Here is a 13569-nt window from a genome sequence, read left to right as displayed (position 1 = left end):
ATTATATTCAGCATTTCTATGTAATCGTCCTCCGCAACTCCTTTGCCTTTGCTTGAATAAGCTTGTGCATTTGAAGCGAAGACAACGACTGAGACTCTAGACTGTTTCGACTTCTTCTTATTAGGGCTTTGTGAATAATCATCAAAGAGGAAGGAGAGCATACGAAATAATGGTAAGAGAATAATAACTAACTGAAAGCAAACACTATTAATAAACAGCATCCATGTTTCACATTGTCAAATTCTCTGTTTCTTACCATTAATCATTTTTCTTTTTGAGAGAAGACAACTATATAGTTGGAAAAGAAAGTAAAGAATAATGTAGAATTAAGAGAACAATAACCATTTGAAAGTACACAATTTTAATAAACATGATCCATGTTTCACTTCGTAAAATTTTCGGTTTGGTATCATTAACCATTCTTTTTGAAAGAGCACAACTATATAGTTCGAAACAAAAGTGATGAAACGTGTAGAACTAAGAGAATAATCTAAATAGTATATAAAAGAGAACCTAAAAGATGGAAGGTTTTGACACTTGGCATCCATTGAGAGATGTTTCAACTATTTTTTTAAGATTAAAAAAAATCAAAATGAAATTAGTATTACTACTTTAGGAAACTTGAGAATGGCTCAATTGCTATTTGATGTATTATTAAAGGGTAAGCATGTAATAAGCCATGTAAGTTATTTTATTTTTAACTTTTTTTAATCTGAAATATATAAGCATTAATTAAAATGCACAAGTTTTCATCCCACTACCTACCTCTAAGCCAATCAGTTTTTAGCATATTAATAAATTTAAAAAAATCTGATCATGTATCATTATGATTCGATGGTGCTCTTTAATGGATATGAGATATTATGGGTTGAAACTACGTGATTTCCTATGGTGCCTTTGAATCTTCTATTTTTTTAATTCTTTACAAAATGTTTTTTAATATATTGTCTCTTTATTGTCCAATTAAGAAGAGGAAAAATTAAGAAAAATCAACAATTAATGGCAACCGTATACATTGAACATTTGAATCATTAATTCTTATTAGTCCCAACACTTATTTTCTTGAACGTTTACATTAAAATTCATAGTGATGTCGTTGAACTTTTTCTTTTTTCTTTCTACAATTTCACTATCACTTAACCCAATTAACTTTGAATTCTCAAGTTATCACTTTGGGACTTTTGGTTGTGTTTACGAAAAAAAAATTCATCAATTCCCATTAAAAAAAACTGCCTCATACACTGATCAGTTAGATAATTCAAATTCAAAAAATCTGTTTTGATTCCCTTGAATGTCATTATTTGTGTTGATTACCTCTACAATTTACAACAACCTCAGTTTAAATATTTAGATTCTATCACATTTTATTTTGATTGGTTTATTTTGCCAACCCATTTTTACAGATTTCATGAGGCTACACCTATAAATAAGACATGAGCTTTTGGTTCAAAACATCAATCCTTCTATCTTCTACCGTCTGCGTTTTCTTGACGGTGGCATTCGTAGCACTTGCATGATTCATTCTTACTTATCTTTGTTTTTCAATTAATCATCTTTGTTTGTATTTATTTTGCTGAGAACCATGCTAGAGTTTTGCTCAGTTTTGATCAGCTATCTTTTTGTTTAAGGAAGTTGGTGTGACGTTTTTTCAGAATTGAAAGAACATGGTCTTTTGTGACCTGATTTTTTTGGAAGCAAATATTAAGCCGGATCCGTACCTTGATGTCTTCATGAAGGTGAGAAAGAAGCTGTTATTTATCAATCTTTATTGCAATTACACCAGTTGTTTTCACAGCTATGGATATAGAGACATTTGAATGATTTTTTATACACTAGGCAGCTACAATCCGTTTGATGATCCATTTAATTTTTGTTCATTTGTGCTAGAGGTTGCTTTCCCCTCTTTTTACCCAACTCAATTTGTTTTTACCATTGATATATGAATTGTCTAGGTTGTACTTTCCTTTCAGTTTCATTCATTTCTTTGGGTTCTTTTGTGAGAACCCATAGAGTTTTTTCTTTTGGTGTTTTCTGTAGTTTATCCAAGTTCATATTCTGGTGGTTTATTTGATGTTTCTTTTATGTGCAGGTTCTACTTTGTGATTCCTTCTTTTAATGGATGATAGAAAAGTCTTCCCTTCACCCCAACCATCATAGGCCCTATTGAAACACCTCAAAGTGCAGGAGATGATAAGAAATCACTTCCAGAAGTTTTCTTTGATAACTATATATGCAGATTTCAACAAACAATAATTGTTAATGTGTGATGTGTCCAACAATATAATTATAGATGAGTATGAATGTCCACAAGAAACATTTGTACAGTAAAACATTCGACATGACACACTTGTGAATTAAGTTTTCCATTGTTTGCTATGCAAGAGCATGACTCCAATTGTATTGAGTAATTAAGATCAACAATTCAACATGCAACTTAATCTCTCTTATTTATTAAGATTCAGAAACATTTTCTTAAGGAAGATTAAGAAACATGATTTTGCCTCTGATTAAATTTTTACAGTCAAATTTCTTTGATTGATTTATAGATCAAATTGAGTGACAACTGATAAATCAAGTTCCTTATATGCATCTAAACCACTTAGATTTGTCATAATACTCACCTATGTAGATTTAACAAGAAGACCCTTTGCTTTTGCAACTTATATTTTTTTTGAAACACAACTTATATTATATTAAACTTTGGAATGAACCATAAAAAAAAACTTTCGAGCATTGAATATAGTCGACTACTCCCACTAATCCAGGGAAATTTACTACTCCTAATTTAGCACATGATAAATTTTTATGCACCGACGGTGTAAAAAATTTTACACCATCATTCAATCACAAACCTTCTATTTTCTATTTTAGATATTATTAAATTTAAAATTAATTGTGAGCTAACAAAATGGAGGGATGTGATTGAATGATGGTGTAAAACTTATTTACATCATCGCTGCATAGAAATTAATCTCTTTTTTAAAACGAAATGGAAAAGTCGCATACCGATCGCTTTAAGTTGTATTGCACACTACATTTGAAATCAAAGACTATCCTCTTTTTTTAACGAAAATGCTCACCTCAGTTTATAATAAATTCAAAAGCTCAACTATATATATGTTCACATTTGTTTGTGAAAATAGAGATCCCACAAGAAAGAAAAATTACAGTAAAATATATCTCAGTTAAAAATTACAAAATATAAATTTTGATATAATTTTATATAACACAAATTTTGATACTAAAAATTTGTCCCACATGAATTGGAATAAATTAACAAATATAGTTTGTATTTATTTATGCTCAAGTTACATAGGAAAAATCTCCTACTGGAGGAACGTTTTTACATGAAAATAGTTTGAACTTAAAACTAATAGAAGATACGTTTTAATATAATTTTTGTACTTTTTAAGTCTTTTAAATAATATTTTGATAGATATATATATAACAATTTTAATTTTATTGTGAAAATAAAGATTCTACGGGGGGGAAATATTTATATTAAAGTATTTTCAAGTTGAAAATAATAAAAAATAAATTTCAATATAATTTTTAATTTTTTTCATAAGTTTAAAGATAAATAATATATATATATATATGTATATATATATAAATATCGTGTGAATTGAAATAAATGAACATAGCTTATATTTATTTATGTTTAAGGTATATATTAAAAATCTCATACGGGGAGGGATATTTTGCATGAATATGCTATCAAGTTGAAAATAATTGAAAATGTTTTGTTAGAATTTTATTATTTTTAAATAATTTGAAAGTAGATATACAAAAGCGTTATAATTTGATTGTGAATATAGGGTTCCCACGGGGAATTAGAGAAAAATAAACATATTTAGTCTGTATTTATTAATTATATAGTAAAAAACTCCTACATGAGGAACATTTTGCATAAAAATACTTTCAAGTTGAAACTAATAGAAAATGTTTTAATATAATTTTAGTAATTTTCTCAGACTTTTAATTAATTTAAAGAGTAGATATACATAACCATTTAAAATTGATTGTAAAAATAGGGATTCCACGGGAAAGAACATTTAGAATAAAAAAATTCCAATTTGAAAATAACAAACAATAACTTTTGATATTATTTTAGTTTTTTTGTTCATAAGTTATAGAGTTAAATATATATAAAAAATATGAAATTTTGACGGGAATTAGAATAAATAAATATATATAGCTTTTATTGATTTATGTTTAAGTTATATTTTAAAAAGCTCAACGGGTAGGAATATTTCACTAGAAAATACTTTCAAGTTGAAATTAGTAGAAAGTATGTTTTAATTTAATTTTAGTATTTTTCCCAAACTTTGTAAATAATTTAAGAGTAGATATACAAAAGCATTATAATTTAATTGCGAATATAGGGCTTCCACGGGGAATTAGAGAAGAATAAACATATTTAGTCTATATTTACCAATTATATATTAAAATGCCCCTACATGAGGAACAGTTTGCATGAAAATACTTTCAAGTTGAAACTAATAGAAAATGTTTTAATATAATTTTAGTAATTTATCAATTTTTTTAAATAATTTAAGAGTAGATATTACATAAGCATTATATAGCTTTTATTTATTTATGTTTAAGTTGCGTATTAAAAGAAAATACTTTCAACTTAAAATTAGTAGAAAATACGCAACTTAGAGGGAGGGAGGGAGGGAGGGAGGGAGAGAGAGAGAGAGAGAGAGAGAGATTTAAACTTTTTCTAGACTTTTTAAATATTTTAATGGAGTAAATATACAGAAGCATTACAACTTTTTTCTGCGAGATCATAAAACTTATAAAATATATGAGTCAATTATGGACTCCAATATTCACGTTGGAGTCCAATATTCACGTTATTCATGTTGGAGTCATGAACGAATTAATTTCATGAAAAAATTCTCCAACCAGAAGTCAATTATGGAAAATTATTTATTGTGTTTTTTTATTTATCTTGGTGGTGAACAATTAGATAGATTGGATTTTAAATCCAAAAATTTTGTGTGCTTCACTGCAATGTGGTGTTTTTCCACTAGAGATATCTATTGCACTTTCTTATTAAATGTTCTTGCTTTATGATAAATATATTATAGTATTTTATATAAGAGAATTATTATTGCACCCTTTAAATTTTGAATACTCATCCATATTTAGTTAGAGTTTAGATAATCACAATAATATAATGTAAAACAATGTAATTTAATACGTAATACATATTTTCTATCAAGTTTTATAAGTTATAAATTTTGTAGACTTAATTGGAGATAGGAAAAACCAAAATAAAAGAAAAATACAAAAATCATACAATTTATTATATTAATATATCATAAATAAGTTAATCAAATAAATAATTATATTCATATTTATTTTTCATTTATACAAAATAAATAATTCTATATATATATTAAAAAAAATTATTATATATTCAGAAATATGCCCCCGTGCATCGGCACGGGTATACATACTAGTAATCTTATGAAAGCAAACAATGTTAATAAACATCATCCTTGTTTCACTTCATTAAATATTTCGTTTTCGTACCGTTAATCATTTGTCTTTTTGAAAGAACCCGGCTATATAGTTCGAAACGAATATAATAAAACATGTAGAAATAAGAGAATAATAACCATATGAAAGAAAACACTATTAATAAACATCATCCATGTTTACTTCGTTAAATTTTCGATTTTGTACCATTAATCATTTCTCTTTTTGAAAGAGCACGACTATATAATTCGAAACGAAAGTAAAGAAACATGTAGAATTAAGGGAATAATAACCATCCCCTTGGCTCAACAAGGCATCGACTTATTTTAGTTTTGCACAGTGCTTTCCTATTGCAAATACAACCGCTCGGGTATATAATTCGAAACGAAAGTAATGAAACATGTAGAATTAAGAGAATAATAACCATGTGAAAGCAAACACTAACATCATCCATGTTTCACTTCGTCACATCAAAAGTAAAATATATAATTTTGTATCATTTATTGAAAATTTAAGTGTAGTATTAATAAGAAAAAACAACTTTAAAAATAAGAATTTTATTTTCTTGCACTGTTAGCACTATATGCCACGGTTTAATTTACTATCATGTATACATAAGAAAAAATAAAAATAAAGAAAAATAGAGACGTTGCAATATATTACAAATGATTGAGTAAATTAAGACTATTTATGTATATAAATGATTGAAGCCATAAAATCAAATCACACTAACATATGGTAAACCACAAGCTAAACCATAAGGTGTGTTGAAGTAGTTTGATCACTTTTCCCTTTAAGCATGAGATCAAACTTTATATTCCACTCATGGGAATGAAACACATAGTATAGCTAGTTGTTTACGCGCTAAGTGTTACCGCTCGCGACAAATGAATTATTCACTAATATCGGCGGTCGATATCTGAACTATAAAAAGTTTTCTAATAAAATGCTTGGCTCTAGGGCCGGCCCAACACTAAATGAGGCCTAAAGAAAACTTTAAAGTAAGAAATTTTTACCTTAAAAATATTTCTTTATTTTTTACGTAAAAATAAATTTTTATTTAAAATTTATTTTTTGAATTTTTGAGATGCAAAATCAAATGTGGGATGGAGTATCTTTTTTTCTTTTCATGGAGACTATTGAGCTTGGTTTTTTAAACTGAGACTTTAATTTTAATTTGAGGTATTATATACAAAAAAAAATACTATTGGACTTCTCACATGAATGAGAGACATTTTTACTGAGTAAAAATTTTTTGGGGCCTTAAGCCCACATGGGACTTGCGCCGGCCTTGCTTCGCTCTTGATTCTGTTGTCACTGGCTTCCCTAAAAATCTAATCAGGGCCATAGTTTCCATAAAGGCTCTTACTCTTAATATCAACATTCTGGTTTCTAATTAATGGCATTTGGCAGGTAACATTTTCTACACATAGGCGGCAGTACTTCGATTTTAATTATATTTATATTGATTAGTCACTGGGAAATCGGAAAGCTGTAGTTTACTTACCAAAGAATAAAATATTACATATTCTGATGTATCATAGCGCATGTTTTCATCTGACATAACATGGAATGTTCTCTTTATTATGTGTTTCATCATTCATTTCTTGCAGTGCGTGGTACTGCTAATTTTACAGTTGGTGGAGTCATCAGTCATCACCTTCCTGTTCTCCATTGCTCAATGGCTCGAGACATGAGCAACTCACAAGGTTTGGCAAAATCACATAAAATGCTTAAAATGAGCAAAGATGGAATACTATTATAAAATATGTTGGTGAATTCCATGCTACCCATATTTTTTTTCGGGTGTGGTACCTCGTATAGTACTTTAAGTTATAATTTTGTTATTTTCTTAAAAAAATGTATGATTTATTGTTGCAATTTTTAAGAATTTAAGTTTAATGTCTCAATGAACTAATAACATATTGTATTTAAGTTTGTTTATACTGTTCAATGCACGATTTGAAAAACTAGGGTTTTAAGTTTAACTTTCAACTTTGAGAGATCATCTAAGATCCTTTTTTGTCAGGATCTTCTTTCTCCATCCCTCACCTATGTTGAACCTTGCAAATCTTCATCCATAATTTTCTTTTAAGTTCAAATTGTATTATTTTTCTATTAATTTATATCATTCTTGGTACCACGCCTTAATCTGGCTTAAGGTACCACAACAAGCATCAAATATGTTTTGGGCAAATTGAATACAAAGTTAAGATGAAACTAGAAACTACTGAGAAGAATAACAAGCCATAACCGTGGTCATATTCATTTGGATTTCAAGTCGGAGAAAATGAGTGCTTCTAAACTCACTCTTACCCTACCATGACAAAATGGGGAATTTTTTTGTACCATTCTAGATATGCCAAGTCATCACAGTATAAAAGCATTTTCAGAGGGCATTCTGTTGAAGAAGTTCTCAGGAATTGAAGGGAAGAAGTTCTCAGGAATTGAAGGCAAACTGCTCCTGAACATTGGAGGCTTTAGATAGAATGTGGTCGAAATGAAGATGATAGTTTGAGTAGGAACAATAATTGTCACTAGCAAACCAACAGAATAAAATATCAAAAATATTTGTGTAGCTCTTGGATCCCTCAAACTGCATAGAGATTGTAGCTTCTCTCCCATGGTTGCCCAGTCATGGTTGCCCAGTCATTAGTAATTGTTTGTGTATTCCTTGCAATGATTCTCAACCAATCCTATCTCTTAATCAAACTTCTCCCTCCAATTTGAGTTGTAAACACATCAAATTCTTCTTCTAAATCCTCAGGAATTGTTGTGTCAGCACAATACTATGTTGCATCTATGTGGCCAGGGTGCTTAGACCTCTCAAAATATCGCTTCAGCCCAATCCATAAAACATAGAAACTCCGAGCTAAATGGGTTCTGGATAGAAGAGCATAAGAATACAGATAAAGTAAAAAAGCAATGTGGTTACTGGATTCTTCCAAGACCTTATGTCCTCCAACCATGTCCTGAAGAAAACAAAGTAACCAAGGAAGCTCATGACCCTCTTATAATTGATTATTCCTTTTCTCATGCTCCACATGTCTGATCTCACATCCAACATGAAATGCACAACCTCTTTCCCAAGTGGTGGTTCTGCCCTTGCTAACCTCTGAGCTATCACATGAGCAGCTTGGTTTTGTAAGTTATCAAACTGAGAAGGAGACAAATGACCATTACCCATGATACCCCTCTTGTGCACGTTTTCAATTGCTTGAAATTGGAATGCAAGGTACAAGAATGGTAAATCAAATGTATGAGTATTATACTATTCTAGAACAAGAAAATTTTCGTTTTGGAGGGAAACTTCATGTCTAAGAGGGTGACACGTAAAAAAAACTTTTTTCCGTAAATAAGATAGATTTTAATAAGTAGATATATATATATATATATATATATATATATATATATATATATATATATGATAATCGATTGGTCATATTTGATCTTTTTTTTGAACGAGTTCATATTTGATCCAATTGAGAAAAAACAATCAAAATCCACTACCATGTTAAACCCATTTTTCAAACTGGTTTTTTTTGTCAAAGGTGTTTTTTGGACTAAATACACAAAGGGTTACCCAGCAGCACTTAATCATGTGAGAATAAATCTCAAGGTTACACAGCGGCACTTACATTTTTCAAATCGGTTCAACTCGATAGTTTGGGACATTTTTTTTGTTGAAAGTGAGTTAGGGACATTACATCAAACGAAATCCATTCTCAAACTAGTAGTAATCGGTGAAAGTTACACCAAATGACCATTACCCATGATACCCCTCTTGTGCACGTTTTCAATTGCTTGAAATTGGAATGCAAGGTACAAGAATGATAAACCAAATGTATGAGTATTATACTATTCTAGAACAAGAAAACTTTTAACAGCAAAACTATGCAACTTCTGCAGCTAACTGATTCAACTCTTATATCCTGTATCAATTCATTCACTCCTTATATACAAGGTGAAGAGATGCTGATATCTAAACCCTGTAAATCCAAATATCTCAAGAAAGTAATCATAAATTTGCAATTACCTCCTCAATTAATCCACTTAAAACTAAGTTTCCTACTTCACTGACAACTTGCTCAGCTTCATCTGCAGAAAATCCATGCCTCCAACCCCAGCTCCATATTCCATTTATGACTCCATTGCCGCACGTCATATCTCTCTCCATCATTGTATACACACAGTCCAAAAGAAGTTTCTTCCCCGGATTTTCACAATAAGATGTCAGATTCTCAATAGCATTATGGATTTCCTCAACTAACCTGCCTAAAGAGATGTGTAATCTTGAATTATTCCCTGCACAAGTTAGCAATAGAGGGTGAGCTACTTGTGACTCTTGAAGGCTCTTGCGCTCAGTGAGTTCGTTTGCACAATCCAAATAGAGTCTCGAATTGGCTGTTGCATTGGTATCATTTTTTGGCAGGATCTTAGGACAATCAGCATCAAGATAGAGGAGCTCCTCTGCATGGCTAATAAATGATTGACTAGTTAGAAGCAAATATTTCAGCTCAGAAAAGTCTTCTTCGGGCTTGCGATCAGTTTCATTGATATGGGCGGTGCCATGAGCTTCCTCAGCAGGGTTAGCATCATTTTCATGTTCGCACTTCAGCATAAAAAAATCATCAGCTGAAGAACTCTGGCTCTGCTCACAATTTTCTGCAATGTATCAAAACACCTGTCATGTCATGACTCATGAAGATGCTTCTAATTTATTCTGAGTGTAATGATATATCTGCTGATACCAATACTTGTTTGAAAATAATATTATATGCATAACAACATATCTAATTTAATATGTGGCACCAGTGATAAGAAATTTACCTATAATCTTATTTGCATTGTCATCTATTTCACGCTCCTTGGCGACATCATCTGTTATTGTAGTGATTACCCTAATATCAGTGTAATCATCTTCACAAGAAACATCAATGCTCTTCCCTTCTTCTTGTCCTAATTGTACAACATCCTGTGCAGAAGAGTAGTGAATTAAAACTCATTGAATGCCTGGGTCATTCATTGATTAGGTAACCCAAACTCTATTCTCTATAAGATAACTAGAATGCACTTGCATTCACTGGAGACAAATGATTACAGTAAATTGGACTTACAATTGGTTTAGCTGCCTCAGGCTCAGCAATAGACCTTTGCTTCTTCATCTGACTTTTTCTCTGTTCCTTGGAATTATAAACTTTTTTATTCTTTGGTTTTGAGATGGTATTTAAATTTGATGCAGTGCTCTTTCTGCTGGGAATCTCATTCTTGTCAATTCTGGACCCACTTTGTGGCTTTCTCAATTTTGCACCTGTTGAGCTGATTACTCCTTGTTCTTGAGCTTTTACCACAATTTTAGGCTTTGAAACCTCCTTTTCTGGTAGCTTTCTGATAACAGTAATGGTCTTCACACTAGCTTTCCTATCAACTGTTTCACTTGCCTGTGATTTGTGACCAGCATGACTATTCAGTTTTACCTTACCTCCTCCTGGGCCCTTCTCATTTTCAACAGGTTTGATTTCTTTCACATCCACTTCCACAACCTCTTTGGGGCGGTTAGGTCTTTCCTCTTTGGTAAGCCTTTTGAATACACGTTCTTCCATTTCCTTTTCCATCTTGGTGGTTGAAACTTCTCTGTGTTTGAAAGTTCTGGAAGGGAAAGGGACTGCATTTGCTTTTAGATTTCTAAGGGGCAACTCTTCTGAAGGAACTGCCTCATAAGTTTTTGCAAATTCCCGATATCGAGGTTTCATGAGTACAATGGGTGGTAAATCATCAAACTGGTTGTAACAGGGATAACTGGAATTATGGACATGGAGCTTGTGTTCTCTGACAGGACTATTCTTCAAAAGTCCATTGAAATTAGTAGTCTCAAGAACTTCCCTCAGTGTCATCTGTGGTTCGGGATTAAACGTCTCGAATATTGGACTATTCTTTCTCACCTTGGGTGTATCTATCTCAAATATAGGTCTCTTTTGATTTAGTATCTTTTGACTCTCCAACTGTTTCTTCCCAGCTTGGAATGGTCTTGAAGGAACTTCTTCTAAACCCATCAGCTTCGCAACCAGATTGGATCCTCTTTCCTTAGTTGTAGTTGTTGGCGACGGAGAAGAATCAGAAAGCCTGTCATACCAAACTCCAGAAGATTGGCTTGAGTTCGTAGAAGGGAATGCTGATGCTGATGCTGAATCGAACCCTCCAGTGGTTTTGTTTGGCACTAGATTTTGCTTAACCAGACTCTCCCTAATAACTTTCTTAAGATCCTCTGTGCAATTACTTGAAGAAGCATCAGCTGAAGACCAAGAAGGCCTTTGACATCCTCCCATTGTATAACTTTGTTCACCAAATTGATTAGAATGTGTTGCTCTATCAATCACCTTTGAATCAACTCTACTTCTTTCATATTTCTCATTTTGCTTTCTCTTCAAGCGCGCCATTTGCGAAGCCTCTTGCACCTTCCGAAGCATTGCTAGCGATTCTTGCAGGTCAAGAGCCCCTTTCAACAAATCTTTCGCCATATCTTCAGAGTTTCCCTCATATCTCAGACTCCCAGACCATGATTCAATCATGTTTTCCAACCTTTGAGCCCCTCTTGATACCTCCACCAGCTGCAAGGATGATGGATCAAAAGATCTTTCTGCGGATCCTTTTGAGACCTTCCCTTCTCTGCCTGCTTTGTTTGACAATGATGTTGTCTCTAAGTTTTCGACCGTCCTCCGGCTTTTAGTCTTGTCCTTCATTTTGTGAGAACTATGAGAACTACTCCTGTATTTCCTTATGCTTCCACACTCAACAACTCCTTTTGGATCATCACATGTTACAAATGGTTTATACATGACTGAGTCCTGGGGGATATTCTGCCAGGAATTTCATCAACTAACTGAGAGGCCAATAATAATATTCTAACAACAAAAAACAAACACTAATTTCTATTAAAATCTCATAGAATACTTACATGGTTTTGTCTTCTTAGATCTCACAGTTTGTCTACATCAGACAAAAAGAAAACTTGCTTGCTTGTCCTGCTGAAATATATGCAAATCAATTAATCAGTCCCCATCAAAACAAAAATTCCATCCAAATACCAAATACATCAAGATAGAAACAAACAAATAGTCTAGATCATTAGCAGACCCAATTTCAAAATTGAACTATCAGCATATGTTTCCAATTGGATTCTTGAAAGGAAGCACAAAAGGAGATAGGGATCTGTTTTTTAGGTTCTGTAAACAATTCTCCACTGAAATCAGAAAGGCCAAAAATTCAACTTTAATCACACAGTCAAAATATTCATGAACCCATTTGCAAGATGAAATATTTCTGTGATTCCCATTCCATATTTTCTTTCCCAGAAAACAAAAACACACACTTTCTTTTCATCCTTCACCAGAATCAGTGAAACAAAAAATTCACCCCTCCTCTGTTTTCATCCTCAAAACCAGAACAGAGAAGTCAAAATGCAACAACAGTAAACCCAAATTTACACACAGAATTCATGGTTTTCATACAAACAACACTTACCCTTGTTTCTCTTTCAGCTCAGGACCAGTCTCACAACCCATTGAAACAAGACCCAGATGAAAAAAAAAACAACAAATACACACAAAGCACTCAGAAAATGTTGCTCTTTTGGTGAACCAGCAAAGACCCAGGAACGTTTTTAGAAGCTTCAACCATGGGAATTCGCTGCAAGAGACTCAGATCCACATGGGGGTTGTAGAACAATGGTTGCATTGACTTTGTGAGGAGAATGGTAGCTAGCTAGCTAAACTAGTTACACACACACAGTGAGGTTCTGAAACATTAAGGGATGGTGTTGGTTTTGTTTAATATAAGGAGACAATGAGATCGTTGAAAGATTATGGATGTGATTAATGGGAGGAAGTTGCTTGGTTCGTACCCGTGTTGATGTTGTTGTTGCAGAGTGAGAGTGGCAAAGAAGCAACAAAGGATGTTGTTTCAAAAGCACAAGAGGGAAGTGGAATCTGGCTCCACGCAACCAGCTGATGCAAGCAAAACAAAATTTGGATTTTTCTTTCTTCAATAATGTTACATTAACATTTTTTTTTTTAAAAATCA

At 32.2% G+C, this 13569-nt stretch overlaps 1 protein-coding gene across 6 annotated transcripts; it reads right to left on the bottom strand.

Moving 5' to 3' along the window:
* Positions 1-9256: 9256 nt before the first annotated feature.
* LOC130738980 (uncharacterized) lies at positions 9257-13452 on the bottom strand. 6 transcript variants are annotated; one of them, XM_057591168.1, is made up of 5 exons: positions 13012-13452; positions 12446-12515; positions 10608-12370; positions 10321-10465; positions 9257-10155 (listed from the first exon to the last, which is right to left on the bottom strand). In XM_057591168.1, the coding sequence occupies exons 3-5, from the start codon at positions 12324-12326 to the stop codon at positions 9509-9511; spliced, it is 2511 nt and encodes an 836-aa protein (XP_057447151.1). In that variant the 5' UTR covers positions 12327-12370; positions 12446-12515; positions 13012-13452; the 3' UTR covers positions 9257-9508. The 6 variants fall into 6 exon arrangements, with proteins under 6 accessions (XP_057447151.1, XP_057447153.1, XP_057447152.1 ...); XM_057591170.1 differs by having other exon boundaries at positions 10608-12366; XM_057591169.1 differs by having other exon boundaries at positions 10608-12347.
* Between the last annotated feature and the right edge of the window lie 117 nt (positions 13453-13569).

This window comes from Lotus japonicus, chromosome 2, assembly GCF_012489685.1.
Source record: "Lotus japonicus ecotype B-129 chromosome 2, LjGifu_v1.2".
In the NCBI taxonomy this organism is placed as follows: domain Eukaryota; kingdom Viridiplantae; phylum Streptophyta; class Magnoliopsida; order Fabales; family Fabaceae; genus Lotus; species Lotus japonicus.
Note: the sequence above shows the minus strand (reverse complement) of the source record. Positions and strands in the feature narration are given on the sequence as shown.